The 17,788-nt window shown below is 43.5% G+C and overlaps 1 protein-coding gene across 5 annotated transcripts in view; it reads left to right on the top strand.

Moving 5' to 3' along the window:
* The window catches only part of LOC121914793 (myosin phosphatase Rho interacting protein), an 84,207-nt gene extending 66,722 nt beyond the window's left edge, over positions 1-17,485 (top strand). For 2 of the 5 annotated variants that reach the window (XM_042438490.1, XM_042438488.1), the window contains 10 exons: positions 388-504; positions 2,576-6,409; positions 7,918-8,065; positions 8,189-8,306; positions 8,800-8,959; positions 9,974-10,093; positions 10,255-10,341; positions 10,684-10,846; positions 10,979-11,064; positions 12,772-17,485. In XM_042438490.1, coding sequence (XP_042294424.1) covers positions 388-504; positions 2,576-6,409; positions 7,918-8,065; positions 8,189-8,306; positions 8,800-8,959; positions 9,974-10,093; positions 10,255-10,341; positions 10,684-10,846; positions 10,979-11,064; positions 12,772-12,843 — 4,905 coding nt within the window. In that variant the 3' untranslated portion in view covers positions 12,844-17,485. Of the gene's footprint in view, positions 1-387; positions 505-2,575; positions 6,410-7,917; positions 8,066-8,188; positions 8,307-8,799; positions 8,960-9,973; positions 10,094-10,254; positions 10,342-10,683; positions 10,847-10,978; positions 11,065-11,793; positions 11,852-12,771 lie in introns of all 5 variants that reach the window. The other 3 variants (XM_042438489.1, XM_042438492.1, XM_042438491.1) reach the window with 3 other exon arrangements.
* Positions 17,486-17,788: the final 303 nt, after the last annotated feature.

Below are 17,788 nucleotides of genomic sequence, written 5' to 3'. Positions count from 1 at the left end.
TGGCGTTTCTTACATACCCGAAGTATGTTAGCAGAGCCACTGAGGCCATTATGGAAGGACCAGGAATATTTCACGTTAGAAGTAAGGTGTGTGGAATAAGGAAAAACCCTGGCAGATAAAGCTGCAGGAGACCTTGTTGTAGTGTGGAGCCAGTTTGGTTTTTTGTCTGTGAGAGAAATTGCTTCCTAAACCAAACTCTTTGATTGCTTTCTGCTCCATAGCTTTGACAGGGTATAAAGATAACACTTCCATTTATGAATTTCAGGGAAATCTTTCCATTTTACCCACCCGGTTTCTATTTGACAACATGTTCAGTTTTTGATCTGAGCTGCGGATGCTTTTGGCCATTCCCATCTTTCCTTCTCCTGTTTTCTGTCTTGATTTCAGTTGGAGCAGAGCCAGAAAGCAGCCTCTGATCTTCTGGAGCAGAATCGCGTCTTGCAGGACCAGCTGAAAATAGCCTTGGGCCGTGAACAGAGCGCCCGGGAAGGCTATGTCCTACAGGTAGGAGGAGGGTAAAAGGAAGATCCTTCTCTGTGATTGTGGTTCTTCTCTGTGGGGCTTCAGTCCAAGGTGCTTGTGAGTATGCCAGTATTGCAGGTAGTGGTGTGCCACTCCTTCAGTCATCTGATGGGGAGGGAGGAGGTTTTGGTGGTATTAATCTTCTTTCTACAGGTACATGTACAAAAACAAGTGTCCCTTCTATCCAGTGTTTTGGCTATCTTACCCATTCTCAACTTTCTTGCTCAGGAATATTCTTAAACAAAATCAAGAACGCATCTGAAACTGCTTCCGTTGTAGGCGCCATGCAAAGTACCCCTTGGTCTGTATTTTCTGTTGTAGATGAGTGCATTTCTTTTGATTTATATACATATAGGTGCAGATTTATTCAGTTTATTTAATTAGATGGCAGTCCCCAATGTAAAATAAAATACTCCAATTTCTTATAGATAAGTAATGCATCCAATAAAAGTAAACATAACCGTTTTAAGTACTTAGTGTTGTATCTTCTTATTACATGGATGTACCTTTTGTTTTGTAGTAGCTTTGGAAAAGAGCAGTATGTTCAAAAATGGCCTTTCTTGCTTGGTTTTGTGTTGGATAACTTCTGAAAAGCCGGTAGTTTCAGATCCTTATGAGCATTTGGTTACACTTTTCTACAAATGAACAGACCTTATCATTACTGGACCCATTTTTGATTCCTAAGTCAAATGTTTAGGTTTTCCTTTCAGTCAAGGTTCTGTATATTTCCAGGGCTTGATCGCATGCATGTTGAACTGAAGCCCCTCATTGATCTCTTGTAATGTAACCTCCTTTCCTGCATATCTCCTGCCTTGAGCTTGGTTGCAAGTTGAGCTCCTGAAGCCCACTGGATGCCAAAAGAAAGTTCAGCATGACTATTGTTCTTCTTTCCCCAAGATACCAATATATCCTCTGGCTCTTTTGCGGGGAGGGTGGGGAAGCCGCTCTACTAATCTCTCTTGGGTGTGGATAATAATGCATGAGTTTATTTTTCCTGTGGAAGCATGTTATCTGACTTAATGTACCTGAGTGTCACATCTGTGGGCTGTCCCTGCCAGAAACTACAGTACAGCAAGGCAGGCCAAATTATGAGGCTCAACGCTGTGCTTCTTTCCTCTTTCTGTTTGTGTATTCGCCAAGCCACGTTGTTTCTTGTCCGACTCTTGCATGATTCTTTGTAAGTTTTTCTCTCTGCATGCATCATGACTTTGGTTCAAATCTCTCCAGTAATTCCTTGTTCTAACTTTTATGTTCTCATCGTATCCCTTCTTTCCTTCTCACTTGTCTTTGCTTAAATATAAAACAAACACAGCAGACGGGTCCAGAGGCACCACATTTTCAATTTCACTTACAGTTGTGTGTGTGGTTATTTTTCACAATATGCAAAAAACACTCATTTCAAAGATGTGGCGCAGCTGCCTTCTCTTAAGAGTGGAGAGAGGCATTGTGTTGCTTCTTGGTCTCACCTTCCTAGGACACGATCTCAAGCTTTGCATGGTTTGCTTTGCAAAGGCTTATTTAAATGTGGACATTTGCACACACAGCATTAGTCATATTTAGATTGCCCCATCAAACAAAAATAAAATCCACCCAAATAGGTTTTCCAATTTAGCCTTGAGCCCCAAAGGTAGGTCTTCCAGGACTTACAAAAGGTTTTCATAGGCACTGCTGGCCATCATCTCTTCCTTGCAGTTTTCACTCCTTTTCAAACCTTTCTTCTCCTTGTCCTGTGTCATTATTTTTTCCTGTGGTGTCCATCATTCTTATTTTGTTTTATTCAGTTTGTTTCTCTTGAGCTGTCTTGCATTAAAGCTGTTTTGGTGTTTATCATCCATGTTGTTTGTTAACCTGGAAGAAGTTGACCCTATTTCTCTGAATAAAAGCGATTTTAAAAAAAGCAAAACAAAACAAAACTGGCAACATCCAAAATTGGAGCAGATGGGTTGCATGGTCAAACCATGTCAAGGAGTTGGTCTATGACCAGAGGTGTGACACTCAGAACTGGGACTCAAGAGTGTTACTAATCTCCTATTTAATCAATTTTCTTTTCAAGACGGAGGCCGCCGCTTCCTCATCGGGGGCCTGGCAGAGGCTTCATAAAGTCAATCGAGACCTCCAGAGCGAGCTGGAAGCCCAATGTCAGCGCCAGGAGCTTATCAACCAGCAGATCCAGTCCCTCAAGCGTAGCTACGGAGAAGCAAAGGATGTGATCCGGCACCATGAGGCCGAGATTCAGAGCCTGCAAGCAAGACTCAGCAATGCCGCCGCAGAGCTCTCCATCAAGGAGCAGACTCTGGCTAAGCTAAAGAACGACTTGAAAGCTGAAAAGAAGAAAGCGCAAGAGCAGATGGAAGAATGGCAGCACAGTGAAACAGCCCTGAGCTCCCAGTTAAAATCCAGTGAGCAGAAGCTGAAGAAGGCAGAAGCACTCTTGTTAGAAAAGACCCAAGAACTGAGGGATCTGGAGACACAGCAGGCCTTGCAAAGAGACTACCAGAAGGAAGTGCAGCGGCTCCAGGATCGGATTGCTGACCTGAGCCGGCAGCTGAGTGCCAGTGAGCAGTCTCGCATGTCGATGGAAGAGAAACTCCAAAGGAATTATGAGGCTTTGCTAGAAAGCTGTGAGAAGGAGAAGCAGGTTTTGATCCAGAGTTTGAAAGAAGTAGAGGATAAAGCCAGCGAGTATGAGAATCAACTTCAAAACAGTGAGCAGCAAATGGAAATTTTGCAGACAGAAAAACTGACGGCCAAATTTGAAAGTAGTGAAATTGTCCACCAGCTGGAGGAGCAGCTGGAAATGAAGGAAGCAAGCATCCAGAACCTTGTTGATCACATAAAGAGTCTTGAGGAAGAAAGGGATCAGATTAAGTCCCGGTTCCAAGAGCTGATGAATCAAGTTGCCGAGTCTGATAATGAGGTGGCCAAGCTACAAGCCAAGCTGCAACTGGAAGAGAGCCACTATCACACTTTGGAACGTTCCTATGAAGTGGTGTCCGGACAATTTCAGAACTTGCAGAAAGTCCTGAAAGAAAAGGAGGAAGAGCTGAGAGTAGTGAGGGAAACCCATTTGAGAGTTGTTGAGAAAAAGGATCAAGACTTTGGTGAATGTTTACTTAAAAAGGCCGCCATGACCAGCAGCATAGAGGAAATGGAAGAAAATCAGAAAGCCAAAGAAGATGTGTTGAAAATACTGTCTGATGAGAATATAGCAGCAGACATTGCTGATACTGGACAAATAGTAGAGGAAGTGCAACATTTACATGTGGAAGGAAGGCTTCCAGTTTCAGATTGCATGGCCATCCATGGTATGGATGATGATGAAGTCCCCAATACAAGTCAGAGGCAAATACATGAGCATACAGCAATGAACACAGAGGAATGCAAGTCTCCATCCAAGTCTACAGACTTTAATGAAAGGGAAATTTTTCAGAAGGACTCAACAAAACCTGATGTAGAAATTCCAGGAGCCAAAAGACAAAGGATTCGTTTTTCCAGCATTCAGTGCCAAAAGTACATTCACCCCGATGGATCAGAGAAGACATGGACCAGCAGCACATCCTCCGACACCAGCCAGGACAGGTCCCTTTCTGAAGATAGCATGTCCTCAGAACCAGCTCCCTGTTATCCACCCGCAGGTGATCCTGAGACTTATCTGTCGATCATTCACTCCTTGGAAACAAAACTTTATATCACAGAAGAAAAGCTCAAAGATGTAACCATGACACTTGAAAGCCAGCAAGGCCATAATCAAGACACTCTCATTGCCCTCCATCACCAGTGGGCCAGCACAGAAGCTCAGCTTAGGGAACAGCTTCAGGAGAGCTTGACTCAAGTCGGCATGCTGGTTTCACAGCTGGAAAGTGAGAAGCAGTCAAAGCTTAAGCTGATGGAGAACCATATCAATGAATTGGGTGGGCTTCATGGAAGAAACAACCAAGCCTTGGTTTGCTTAAGCCAGTGCAGAGAACAGCTCAGATTGTTGCCCAGATCTGACAAAGAAAAAGAAAGAGAGGTGTTTTTGGATGCCCTATCCAATATGGAACGTACTCTGTCTAATGCAATCCAGGTGTTACAATTGACATTTTCTTTGCCTGACCATCAAGCAGAAGAGTATCCTTCAGCCCAGTCTTTGCATGCAGAAGGCAGCTGCCTTGAAGAGAAGAAAGCTCATCTTCCCCTGCAGCAACTGGAACTTTCTGAACCAGACCAATTGAGGTTGCTTTCCAGGAGGGTGGCTTTTGAATCTTCGTTGATCAACCAGATAGCAGAGTCTTTGAGAGATGCTTCTTCTAAGATTTCTTTGACCCTTAGAGAGATCCATGGTACGGTGGATGCAGTTCTGTTAGAGCCTTCAAACATTTCACATACTGCAGTAGCCTTGGCTGATGTCTTATCCAAAAAGCTGGTGTTGGAAGATCAGTTTTGGAGTCAGGTAGGGGAGTTAAGGAAACATTTGGGTGCTATGGGCGAAGAAGATAGCGAGAAAGTGGGGAGACTGAGTTCCAATGTCCCAGAGTGCCTCATTCAGTCGGTTGCAGACAGCACACTGGTTAAAGCAGAGCTTGGGTTTGTTGCTCAGAAAATGAGAGAATCCTTTCACCAGAGGTTAAAAGCCATTGAAGAAGACCTCCACAATACTAAAACAGCTCTTCAGCAACATAAGTGCATGTTGGAGGAAATCATTAAAGCTTACAGGACACCCGATTTTGATGGAGTTATGCACCAGATTTCTAAAGCCCTTGAAATCCAAGAGGATGCTTCAGGAGGAGTCCATACAGCATGGGATGTAAGCCTTCATGGCTCCATGGCAGGAGCCCAGAGTTTGCAGGATCTTAGCAGTCAGGCTCTGGCTGCTGTCCATGATGATCTTGCTCAGCAGCTCAAAGACAGGGCAAATGTCCTCAAAGAAATCTCTGCTGCTCTCTTATCTCTGTCCCCTGAAGATGCCCTGAAAGACTGCCACAAACTCCTAAAGACTTCTTACAGTCCTCCCTATGATATTTGCATGGGGGATCTTGAGCGTTACTCTTCTTTACTAGTGCAGGATGCGATTGTCCAGGCCCAGGTTTGTTATGGGGCTTACAGAGCCAGGTTGGAGTATGCAAAGGAGGCCAAGCTGTACAAGGACTCTCTTCAAAATGTTGATGCACTGTGTCAGGAACGCATACGAGCCGTTGGTTCTCTCAGAGAAGAGTATGAAGAACTGCTCCGGAAGCAGCAGAATGAGTATGCAGAAATGATTTCTGTGCTCGAAAAAGAGAACGCAGAACTCAAGGCCAAAGCAGAGCAGCTCGACAGTCAACGGAAGCTCCTGGAAGAGGAAGAGCATAAGCAGAGCCAAAAAATGTCAGACCTCCAGGGTAGTTATGAAGAGGAAATCCAAAACGTTGTTGAGCAGCTAAACAAGACTAAGGACATGTTACAGACTGAACAAACTGAGGGGCTCCTCCGTCTAGATGTCCTTGTGCAAGATAAGCACAACTTAGAAAGGCATCACCTTGAGCAAATGCAGGCTTTGGAGGGCGAGTTCCAGACTAAGATGAAAGAACTGCAAGTCCTCCACAGTAAGGAGCTGCAGGCCTTGCAAGAGCATTACAACCAGAATCTACAGCATTTGCAGGAATCCTTGGACGAGTACCAGAAGCAGCACCCAGAAACATCGCCCACAGTAGCATCTGGTGCAAGAGAAACATGGGCAGCAAATAAGGCCAGTGGTGGAATGCAGGTCTCTGAAAGTGAGCAGAATGCCATGCATGGGCTAAGAGAGCGCATTCAAGAACTAGAAGCCCAGATGAATGTCATGAGAGACGAGCTGGAGAATAAGCACCTTGAAGGCAATGCATCCACGCTGCGGGAGAAATACCAGAAAGACTTTGAGAATCTTAAGGTGTTTTTTTTTAAATAAGTCATGTATCTTAATAAGTCATGTATGTAAATTCCTCTCATGTCAGTGCATTCATTGCTCCTTCCCTCCTTTTCTTTTAAGGCAAATAGGCATCTAGAATCATCAGATGGCTAGTGGCGAGGGCCAAAAGAGAGCAGAGATGTGAATCATGCCCCATGGCAGTTAGGCAAATAGTACATTTTAAATAAAGAAGTATCCGGGACTAGCCCATAAAACATAAGCAGAAATGTTGCTTTATAGTCCTTTTCAAGCATGACATCAATTGCCTGAGCTGGTAATAAGAGTAATAGGATATTTCCCAACTACAACAGATATGACCTACACAAGACTTTATCACCTAAGAACTCCAGATAGATTGCCTGTAGCTGCTCTTCAACTAAACCTTTGTTACAATTTCAGCTCTCTTTCTGTCAACCTTGGATCCTAAGGCCTTCTTGGGTTGAGTTGAGGGTATTCTTATTCAGGTTCTACTTCAACAGCAGTTGGAATAGCTATATAAAGTGAGATGGTTTTGCAGGATGAATTTTACTGAATCTCACAATAAAGTACTAGGAAGTTCTGCTTTACAGCAGGCCTAGAAAAGAAATACTGTACTGTACTCCTGTTTTCAGGCAGAAATTGTACCCAGTGAATTCTCTTTACTTGACTGTGAAGGACATTTTTTATGTTCATTTTTAAAACCAATTAAATAGTGTGTCTTCAATCATTTTAAGTATCCTACCAAGTACCCCTTGCAGAGCATTAGATCTTTTACCATGGAGTCATTAACAAGAAATAATGCCGAGAAAGTGATATATGCCCCTGGGTTTTAAATGTAATCTAGAACAGCGGTGGATTTTTGTTTCGTGGTTTTTTGCAGTGATCTCTTCATGTTAGACTATGAGCCAGATGACTGCAAGTAGGCAGGACAGTATAATTGCTTTCATCCCAAGGCATGTCATGAATATATGCTTCCAAGTCTGTCAAAACTTTGTGTCTATCAGGAATAAAGAGAGTACACACGTCTTCATACTTGGTGACATTCAGTTCAGTTTACTACTTCCATGCAATAGCTATGCTATATTTCACAGTGGTGCACAGCTACTTAAGTAGCCCCCCAGTTAGTCTTAATAAAAATGGTCTGACTTAAGACCACTAAGCCTCTTCCTGTAGTTAAAAATATCTCATTCTCCCGGAAGTTTCCATTTTGGAAGGTTCTGAAATATCACTGTCTTAATCAAGCAGCTTGCAGGTAGTTTCCCCATCAAATTACAATTGGAGAGGTATTATGAATCTTCTCTTTAAGATGAGTGCCAACACAGCCAACATGCCTTCCCCCCTCCTCTCACACATGTTTATTCCATTAGTGTTGTGCCTTTAGTTACAGCCATCTCTTTGCATATCCAGCCATTCATCCATTTACGTAATCATATGTCCATGTTTAAGTTCGATCACAAAAACGTATAACGAGAATGTAACAGGATTCCCTACCGCCACCTCTTTTCCCCCAGGCGACATGTGAACGAGGGTTTGCAGCTATGGAAGAGACGCATCAGAAAAAGATAGAAGACTTGCAAAGGCAGCATCATCGAGAACTGGAGAAGCTGCGGGAGGAGAAGGATCGCTTGCTAGCAGAGGAGACTGCTGCTACCATCTCAGGTAGAGGGCAAAGGGGAAGGCAGCCCAGTTGTAAACAGAATTAGCATTAGGTTCTTCTTCTGGTGGCGAAGCCAGAAAGTCAGGGTTAGTTACACTATTGGTGCTCTTCCTTTTCTTTCCCAGCCATAGAAGCCATGAAGAATGCCCACCGGGAGGAGCTGGAGCGAGAGCTGGAGAAGACTCAGCGTTCCCAAATTAGCAGCATCAATTCAGACATAGAAGCTCTCCAGAGACAATACCTGTATGCATTTCTTTGGCATTTTATCGGTTCATTGCCCTGGAAGATGATGACAGTTGATGGAACAGCTTGCCATCCTGCACCGTGGCCGGATTTGGCCGCAGGGAAAAGGAGGAAGCTGTTCTTAAATATGCCTTCTGAATTTATAAAAGTGGCGATTCAGATAGACTGTCTTCTCCCCGATTTGGGGAGGGGACCATTCACCTTTGTTATTGGTCCAATCCTTCAACATCCAGTTTGGTATTTGTTTGAATATTTTGTTTTACTTAGAAGCGGCATTTCCATACAGTGCTTGCACTCGAGTAGCTAACTGGCCAATTACTTTGAGGGAATGAATTGTGCTGCTTGCAAACCACTACTGTATATACTTCAGTGTTCCTTTCTTGACAGATTGTGCAAACGGCTAGCCATTTTTGCCTCCTGTCCTATATTAAACAGCCATTTAATTACAGCTGGCCTTGCATGATAGTCTTTCTTGTTCTCCTTGCCTCCTTAGGGAGGAGCTTCAGTCTGTCCAGCGTGAACTTGAAGTCCTCTCAGAGCAGTATTCTCAGAAGTGTTTGGAAAACGCTCACCTGGCCCAGGCCCTGGAGGCAGAGAGGCAGGCCCTCCGCCAGTGCCAGCGGGAGAACCAGGAGCTCAATGCACACAACCAGGTTGAGTATCATGTGCCTTGTACCTCTCGGTTGGGGAAGAGAAATGCGTGGCTTTGAGGGTCTTCTAAAGTGACTTTCAGTTCAGTGGCACTCTATAAATGACCTTTTTTTTGCCATGAAGGTTACTTTCTAGTTGCACTCCAACAGTAACTGTACTAACTCTGTTGGTCATGGGGCCCACATCTGTATTCCCAGCCCTGTGGGAGCAATCCAGCTGAAGGTTATTTGTGCTCAGACGTTTTAGGGTGCTCTGAGCTGCATTGAGCAGAGGTCCAAACAGATCAGTAGCAAAACACTTACTTTGTATGAAGGAAGCCTGTGATTCGTTCATTGGCATCTGTAGTTAAAAGTAGATTCTTAACATGGCGTCTGTATGCGTGGAAGAAGGGGCACTTCTCTGAACCGTTTTTATGCTCCTCCAACATGCAGTAATAGAAAAGCATTGTTTTACCAGAATTTTACACAATGCATAATGTGGTTTGTTGCTGAAATTTAGCTGCAAGCTAAAAGAATAGATTCATGGAAGGGGTCCGTTTGTGGCGTTGGTGATGACAGCCGAGACATCCGCCTCTCCCAGCAGACAGTCCTCCTGTATATGGAAGGCTGCTTCCTACAAGCGGCACAAAATCCCAGTCCTCCTCTGGATGGTTTAAGTTTTCTACTGTATTGTGAATATTCTGATATGGAAATAAATACATAATAGGTTTGCCTGTGTTCAAGGCAAATCTACCCAGTATTTTAGATCTACCAGTGCAGTCCAAACTTCAGAGCAGTCTGAAGACCATCAGAAAAGTATTCACAGTAGTCTCATTGTAGTCACCAGGGCTTGTGAAAGGATGTGTTTAAAAGGGTTGTTACAGTGTTAAAACATCTGTTTTAAAAACTGCCAAAAGAACCACAAGAGTTGTCAGATTGCAGGCATCCCAGCAAGAGAAAAGTGGACACTTCAAGTTGCTAGGATTTACATATTTATCCAAGACTGCTATGTATGGACATTTTGTGGTATTTTCACAGGAGCTAAACAACCGTCTAGCTGCAGAAATCACTCGGCTACGGACACTACTGACTGGGGAGGGCGGGATGGAGACGGCTGGTTCACCTCTTACCCAAGGCAAGGATGCCTACGAGTTGGAAGTGAGTGACCTCTGCTTCAGTTTCATATGTTAAAGAAAGCTCAGGGGTGTTCAAGGGGCCAACAAGTGAGAGATAGACTCACATCCTTTCCCCCCCCCCCCAATTGACTGTGTCTATTTGCCTTGGGATAAAAGGTATGTCTGGGTTCTTCCCACCTGCAGGTCCTGCTGCGAGTCAAGGAATCAGAAATCCAGTACCTGAAGCAGGAGATCAGCTCTTTGAAGGATGAGTTGCAAACAGCATTGAGGGTAATAGTCTTGGAGTAGACATTAGTTTATTAATCTTTCTCCTTGCTGGCAGATTTACTCTATTTATATTCTATTATGTCTTCTTTCATGGAATGCAAGACAGGTAAGACTAGGCTCTGAGGCCATTTCCCCTCAAGGTACTGACCAAACCCAAACCTAGAAGTTTACATGCAACCAGTCATGTAAGATGCTGTAAGAAACCTCACTGTAATTCCCATTGTCCTTTTCAGTTTGCCACGATAGAAACCCATTTCTCCATGGTGGCTCATGTATTCTTACCAGTTTTTCAGACTCAACTGAATAGGTTTCCTTAACTGAAATTGCTCTCTTTTTCCCCCCAAGGATAAAAAATACGCCAGCGATAAGTATAAAGACATCTACACAGAACTCAGCATTGTGAGAGCAAAAGCAGACTGTGACATAAGCAGGTTGAAAGAGCAGCTCAAAGCAGCCACTGAAGCCCTTGGTGAAAAGTCTCCGGAGAACAGCACCGTCTCTGGCTATGGTCAGTCTTCTGTCGATGGGTCTTGCCATTTCTCGGGGGTGTCTTCTTAAATCCATGTGGTAGAAAGACACTTTGCATTTGTGGCGATTTTGACAGGAGGGTAAAAACAGCTCCCCTTTCTTGCCCATCTAGATATCATGAAGTCCAAAAGCAACCCTGATTTCTTGAAGAAAGACAGGACCAGTGTTGGCCGGCAATTAAGAAACATCAGGTCAAAGGTGCGTTTTTGTGGTCTTTGTTACGCTTCCACATCTGGGGCACCCACAGAGATTAGTTTACGATGGCCTGTTGAATTCTAAGATGAATTACCAAAATGGCAGCTATCTACACCCCCCCCCCCCTTTTACAATCTCTAGGTCTTGGTGGTTTAGTGTGTGTCTGACTGCATGGGGTGGTTTTTCTGCCTCTTGTCCTGGAGAAGGACTGGGTATACGTTCTTTCCCTGACTCTGCATTCACTATAAAGCTCTCATCCATATGCACTCTCACACAGAAGTAAGCTTTAAAAAAACTGGGTACCTAGCTGCATGCTGTTTCTAGTATTGATACTGAAGTGGCCCAAGAGTCTCTGAATAGGTTTGGTATGTAACTTGCACTCACAAATGCAAATAATATATTGTTACATGCAAGATGAACTCAGATCTTGATAATATGCCACGACTTTAATGTGTGTCACGTCTATCCTTTACACAGAAAGTCCCAGCTTATTTTTAATGCAGTTGGATTCCTCTTTATTGCCATGTTGTATGCTTTGTTCTATTTTGATGACTTCATTAATTAATTGAGCAAGGAAGCAAATTGTATCTTGGAATTTGTGACGATCCAAAGGGCCGCACTGCCTTGTTCTCGCCAAAATGGGAGGGGGAAATGGTTGGGACAGTTGGGCTGCTGAAGCAATTGGGATTTATGTGTTACTTGTTTCTGTTTTGTCTTTGCTTCCAATAACAGTCCGTTATTGAGCAGGTCTCATGGGATAACTGAAATGCACCAGATTCCAGTCATATAGGTAATCCATCCAAGCACTGCTGCTTCTTTGAGGGCAGACCGTTGAATGCATGTCCTGGGCACATCTCCATGGCTAATGAGAATCTCCTGCCCATCCACCCCAGTTACATGGAGTTTGGGTGGAAGAAACAAGAACCAGACTTTTAGAACTTGGCACAAATGAATGGCTGCCTGTGGCTCACCCACCCTTCTGCCTCACTCTGCCCTCACTGACATTCATCGCTGGAGGACTTATGCACACCTTCTCAGATGCACAAAGGGTGTTATATTAAGGGCATGGGACAAAACATGCATGCTGGAGGAATGTGCATGCCTCAGACTTAACTCTCCACAATAAGCAGAGCTTATACTCAGAAGGCAACCATTTGATCCACTCATGCTAAACCCTGGTACAGGTGAATCTGATCAAAACTTGCTACTTAGCAAGAGTAGCCAGAAGTTGCCTGAGAAGCCAGTTATATTATCTGCAAGAGCAGAAAAAAATGTTGTGTGGACAGGAGACAATGTTTGTCGACTGGATTTCTTGCTTGACAGCTGTTCCTCCCCACCCTGGTGTTTAAGCAGGGCAGGATCCTAGTATGAAGTTGTTGTGGTGCAGAGGAAAGGGCAGCTTTGCCAAACTGATGACTTAAAATGTTTTTTCCAGCTGCCTCAGAATCCCCAGCAATGGCTCTGCCATTCAAGGCAGCTGTGCCTGTGCAAATCCAGTTCACCTGTAGCCTTTCTCCATCTTGGGCTGATTCACCAATAACACCTCACCATAATGGTGCATTTTCTCGAGCATGTTCTAATCTCATTCAGGATGCCATCTCTTGCCTTTTCTTTGCCTGAGCATCTGTGCCAGCTCTCTGTATTGGACTTTGCCATTTTCTGTACCAAAATAGCGTTCTAACAGCTTGCTCTTTGTCTTCCCATGTGCAGAGTCTGAAGGAAGGCCTGACGGTGCAGGAGCGCCTCAAGCTCTTTGAATCCAAGGACTTGAAGAAAGACTAGTTCTCTCCTCCTTTCTGTTCGGCTTGATCACGTGCACCTCCTTCGCTTGCAGCATCGGAGCACAGGCACCCTTTCGTTTTGTTCTTTGTTCCTTAAGATTCTCATTGTTTTTTCCTTTTTTTAAATGGATGCTTCGGCAGAAAAGACTGAAAGATCTGGCTGTTTTACTGCCCGCTGTCCAGTGGACTCTCTGACTTCTTGTCAATAGGAGCAGGGAGGTAAAGGGCATATCCAACTCTTTGGCGTTCTACAGAAAAAATCCTTCCTACTGTATATCCATTACACTAAGTGTCAGTATTAAGGCTTAACAGCCTATCGATAAGCTAGCTCTGTGTTACTGAATGCTAAAGCAACAGGGCCCTGGGGAAGGGGAAGAAGAGGCCACAGACTGTGCTTAGCTCTGCCAGTTGAGAGTCACTCAGCACTTAGGTGCATGCTTTGAGCCATATTTTAAACCTCCTGAACAAACTACGCACCAGGTTTTGACACAGCAGTCTCCCTCAGTACAATGCGTTGGCTAGAGCCACAAGAACAAAAACACTGGCTTGCTGTCTGTCGGTGGTGCAGGGGGAGGCATTTGGGATTGCATCTGGCATCATTCCACTCTGTGGACAAATCTGAGATATATTCCTCTTAATTTACCGTAGAACTTTTACTAAACTGGCTTGTACACAGGTGATATATGGAGGCTTGCCAAGCTCCTTGTAAAATAAGTCTAATAGTAGGCAGGCTCTTGGGGGAATTTACCACTTCGTATAACCAGCAACTGCTGTCCTCTTCCAGCTACATTTCAGGGCACTCTCTCTTCTTTCAGTGGGATGCATTTGCCTGTGTGTATACATAGCACAGCGCAAACCAGATTTTCCTTCCCTGTGGGTTCTGCTTAGACAGAGATTGTTTCTTCTCTTAAAGATGTCTGTTAAAGAAGAAGACATTTGCACTTTTTAACTTGCCCTTCAGATAAATCTTTGCCAGCTTCTACCGTGCAACTGGCAGGAATGGTACAGAACTGTAAGTAGGACTACTTCCGAAGGCAGAAAACAGCTGAGAGATGTGAGGTGTATCAGACTCCCAAGCAGAGGCAAAAGGAAAAAAGGGCTTGCCTTTGGGTTTTGCTTAGCAGTTACACAACAGTTGCAATACTTTCTGTCTGTTTGTGCATGCGAATCATATCTGTGTGGGGATAGTCAGTTGCATGATGGTAGTAGAGAGGGAGCTCTAAGTAGCAGGGAAATGGCAGGTCAAGTTGGTAGGATGTTAATGTTCAGTGTCACCGATTGGAAACAAAACAGTTCTGTGGCCCCATCTGGGTTTCTTTTTTCTGCTTGCTGTACCCAATATGCTGGAAGCACTGAATACCTTCTGGGATGTACTGGGTCCCTGGGCCAGTGGTCTTTCCTAACCAAGACAGTGTACATAGAGACACATTGAACAATGCATGCATCCCCTTCCCCTCAAATAGGGGAACTCCTCTCTGTTGAGCAGGTTGTAGCTCTCTCTAATGACAGTTAATTCTGTAAGCTTTAAGGGCAAAATCGTTTTTTTTGTATTTTAAAGTCTTTTACTTGCATTCTGTACTAATTCTGTAGATTTCAGGTTACTTGAAGTGAATTTCTGCTGTGCAGCCTATTCAGACGTTTGGGCAGAAACTAATCTGTAAAATGAGCTTTTGTATTTACCAGACAGCAAGATCAGCCCATCTCTCTTGTGCATCTTCATGCTGTCCTTAATGCATAGAGACATAGTTCCATTGCGGTGATAGAGGTTTTTTAAAAGTAGATACTCCTTTTGCAGCAAAAAATACACACAAAGGCATGCTACAGAAACTGAGCCTGGTAATTTTAATCCATGTACCTGATTATCTTTTAATGTACCACAGTAACAGTCGCTGTGGACCTTTGCTGCTATTAATGGCTAAAGCAAAGAGGGTCATAAAACTGGGTTGTGTAATGTTCCTTCAAGAGGAGTTGTCATCTTGGAGCAGCATGGTCTTAGAGGACCTTTGGTTTTGCATCTTCTTGATTTGTCTCTGGCAGTTCTTTTTCAATGCTATATGAATAGGACACAGGTTGGCTGGGTTTCAATGATAGCTCTAGCTGCATATCCATACATTCAGACTGCAGAGAACTGCTGGTACTTTACTGAGACAGCCAGCATCTTTTCCCCTGAAGAGGTGAAGGAGGAGGAAGCAGATGTGGCAGCTTGTCTCTGAAAAATCTCTTCTGGGCTTGACTTGTTCTTCTTGCTCCTTCAGAAAACTAGGCTTTAACCAGAGTAGAAGAAGCTTATTTTTCCATGATATTTACCTGGGACTTGAGATAAGTGTGCTAGAAGAACAAATGATGTCCTGAAAAATCATTGCAGTTAGACTTGTGATCACTCCTCCTCCTCCTCCTCCTCCTTTTAAAAGTTCAGCTCTCCTTTAAGCTCACACTTCACACAATTTAAATTGGTGTAAATGACTGCTGAAACCGTTAAACTTCCTTTTGTTCAAGACTGTCTACACTGCTGTGACCAAGGTGCTCTCCATTCGCCACAAAGTAAGCTGGTATTCCGAAAGGCTTAAGTACGTATGTTATATGAATATACAGGTATATTCTGTTACAAGCTGCTCCATTTTACATGAACCTACACTACAAAAATATCCAGAATGTATGGCCTAAGAGAAAGTTCAAGCAAATGGATGTACAGTATAAATACACCTTCGTAGCGGCTTCCTAAATCTTGTTTGCTGAAAATCATTTGTTTCCCTTTCTCGCATTTCTGAAACAGAACTTAGTCATCCTCTATTAAAGCAGCTTGTTTTCCTTTATCCTGTTAAGCGATGGAGAAGGAGGGTCGCTGGTGCAAAATCCAGGCAGGCCGTTCTTCCTCGGCAGAGGCTGCCTGCAAGGAGCCCAGTGCGTTGTTTCAAGGAAGCGTTGCTTTGTGTAATGACTTGGTCAGACTCCCACTGGACCTTTTGCCTTTTGGTGGTCCAGGCGCAGTACTTCGTTGTGAACACTTTTAAGCACATTCACGCTCCGCGTCGCTTACCTTCCTTTGTAATTTGTTTTCCATTTTTAAAGCTTTGTTATCCTCTTTAAAAATAATTTAAAACCTGTATAGTATTCAGAGCACGCCATGTAAATATTTATTACTCAAACTAGCGGAGGGTTTTTTGGGGTGACTTTTTTTTATCTTGTTCTAATACAGATGTCCTTTTGACTTGGAAAAGGAATTTAGTATATAACCTGATAAACCTGCTCTCTTCCCTGACAGAACGTTTGTTGGTTTGTTTGAATGTTACAAATCTATTTTTAAATCTCTCGGACGGATACCTTCTTAGTTTTGGAAACGCCTGTCCAAAGAACATGTACAGCGCTTCAGGACTTTAAATGGACTTACCTATACATTGGTTTTCCTCCCTGTTCACTTCCCTTCCCTCCTAGTTGGCAGTAGCATAAAACAACTCTTGGGTGTGCAGATAACACTATATTTATATAGTAACGGTGGTGGTAGCTACTCTTCCTAAGCCTCCCAATATTCTTGCATGGATCTTTAACTATTGCAAAGCAAGCAGATGATTTCTATAAGGGAACCAACTACTTTTGATTCCCACAACTCTTGACATCCCTTTCGCACAGCATTGTGTTGTAACAGCATGGCAGAACGCAGCTAACGCAGGGTGACTGGTCAGTTTACTTACACTGTATTTCATTGTAATCTAGTTTCAGCAAAGGTGCAGCGCTGAGGCCATCCTTACTACTTGAATCTGAAATGTTTTTCACAAGGGAGGGACCCATTGCTGACTGCATGATCAAGAAAGGTTAAGGGCGATGTAGATGTTTTGGTTTTTCAGTGGTGTCCAAATAGCTCCTGGGATGCTTCAAAATCCACCAGAGGGTAAATTAAACGGGGGGAGTTGGCAGTAGAACACAATCTAGTAACAAGACAACTGGCAAATCTATTCAGCAATTATTGCTTAAGTCTTTTGTTTCCTTCTGCCAAGTAGAGCACTGATTCTAACCTACTTTAAAATAGCAACCATCATGTGTTTGAACACAATGTACCTGTGGCTAAGAGGTTAGCTAGTACTACACACAGTGTCACTACTTTAGCTCTTTCTGACTCACACTTGTCACCAGCCTACTTCTAAGATGCCCAGACTTACACTCTGAGCCTGCCTTGCCTGGGAAGCAGACCCACATGAGCTTCATTTCCAATCTGACAAATGACTGTTTCTCAAGAGTGGTCCTCTAAGATAATCAAGCATGAAGACAATTCCCGCTGCTTGCTAACTTCAGAGGCAACACAAGGCTGTGGGAGTGTTCTTTGTTTACAGGGGATGCTAACCACTGAAAAACTCACAGGGCAGATTTAGGTAAAACTGATTCACTGGAGAGCTGGAAATCTGCCTGCCTTGCAAAGAAGAATGTGTTTTAAATTAATGAGTCTGAAAGGTATCTTTTTCTGTTAATTCCATTTTCACACTTTGAAAAAGGTTCTCTCTTCAGCTGTTCACTGTAATAGAAGTATCACTTTGTCACAGTATTTATTCCACATGCCAGGGTTCCCATGGATGTAGCTGATGATGATTTTGTAAATATAATTACCTAACTATACATAAAACTATATGGTAATAAACTATTTTTGCACCACCCTTGGCATGCTCCAGAGACGGTTTTTATTGAAATGAGACTCTTACTAGGACAGGATGAAGGTACCTGAGCTGGAGATGGGAACCAACACAAAGGAATTAATGTTCCACTTCCCTCCATCCTTCACTTTGTACACCCCTTACTGCCAGAAAAAGATGCTGAACTCAACTGACTAACAAGGAAGCAATGCACAACTACTGTGACTGTGTATACTCTCTACATGTCCTTACCATTAAAAATGCCTCCGGATGTTCCAAGCGCTGACTTCTCTATGGTTAAATCCTGTTGGTGATATGCTTACATGT

This window comes from Sceloporus undulatus, chromosome 8 (assembly GCF_019175285.1).
Source record: "Sceloporus undulatus isolate JIND9_A2432 ecotype Alabama chromosome 8, SceUnd_v1.1, whole genome shotgun sequence".
Lineage (NCBI taxonomy): Eukaryota > Metazoa > Chordata > Lepidosauria > Squamata > Phrynosomatidae > Sceloporus > Sceloporus undulatus.
This window is presented reverse-complemented; position numbering and strand designations above follow the sequence as displayed.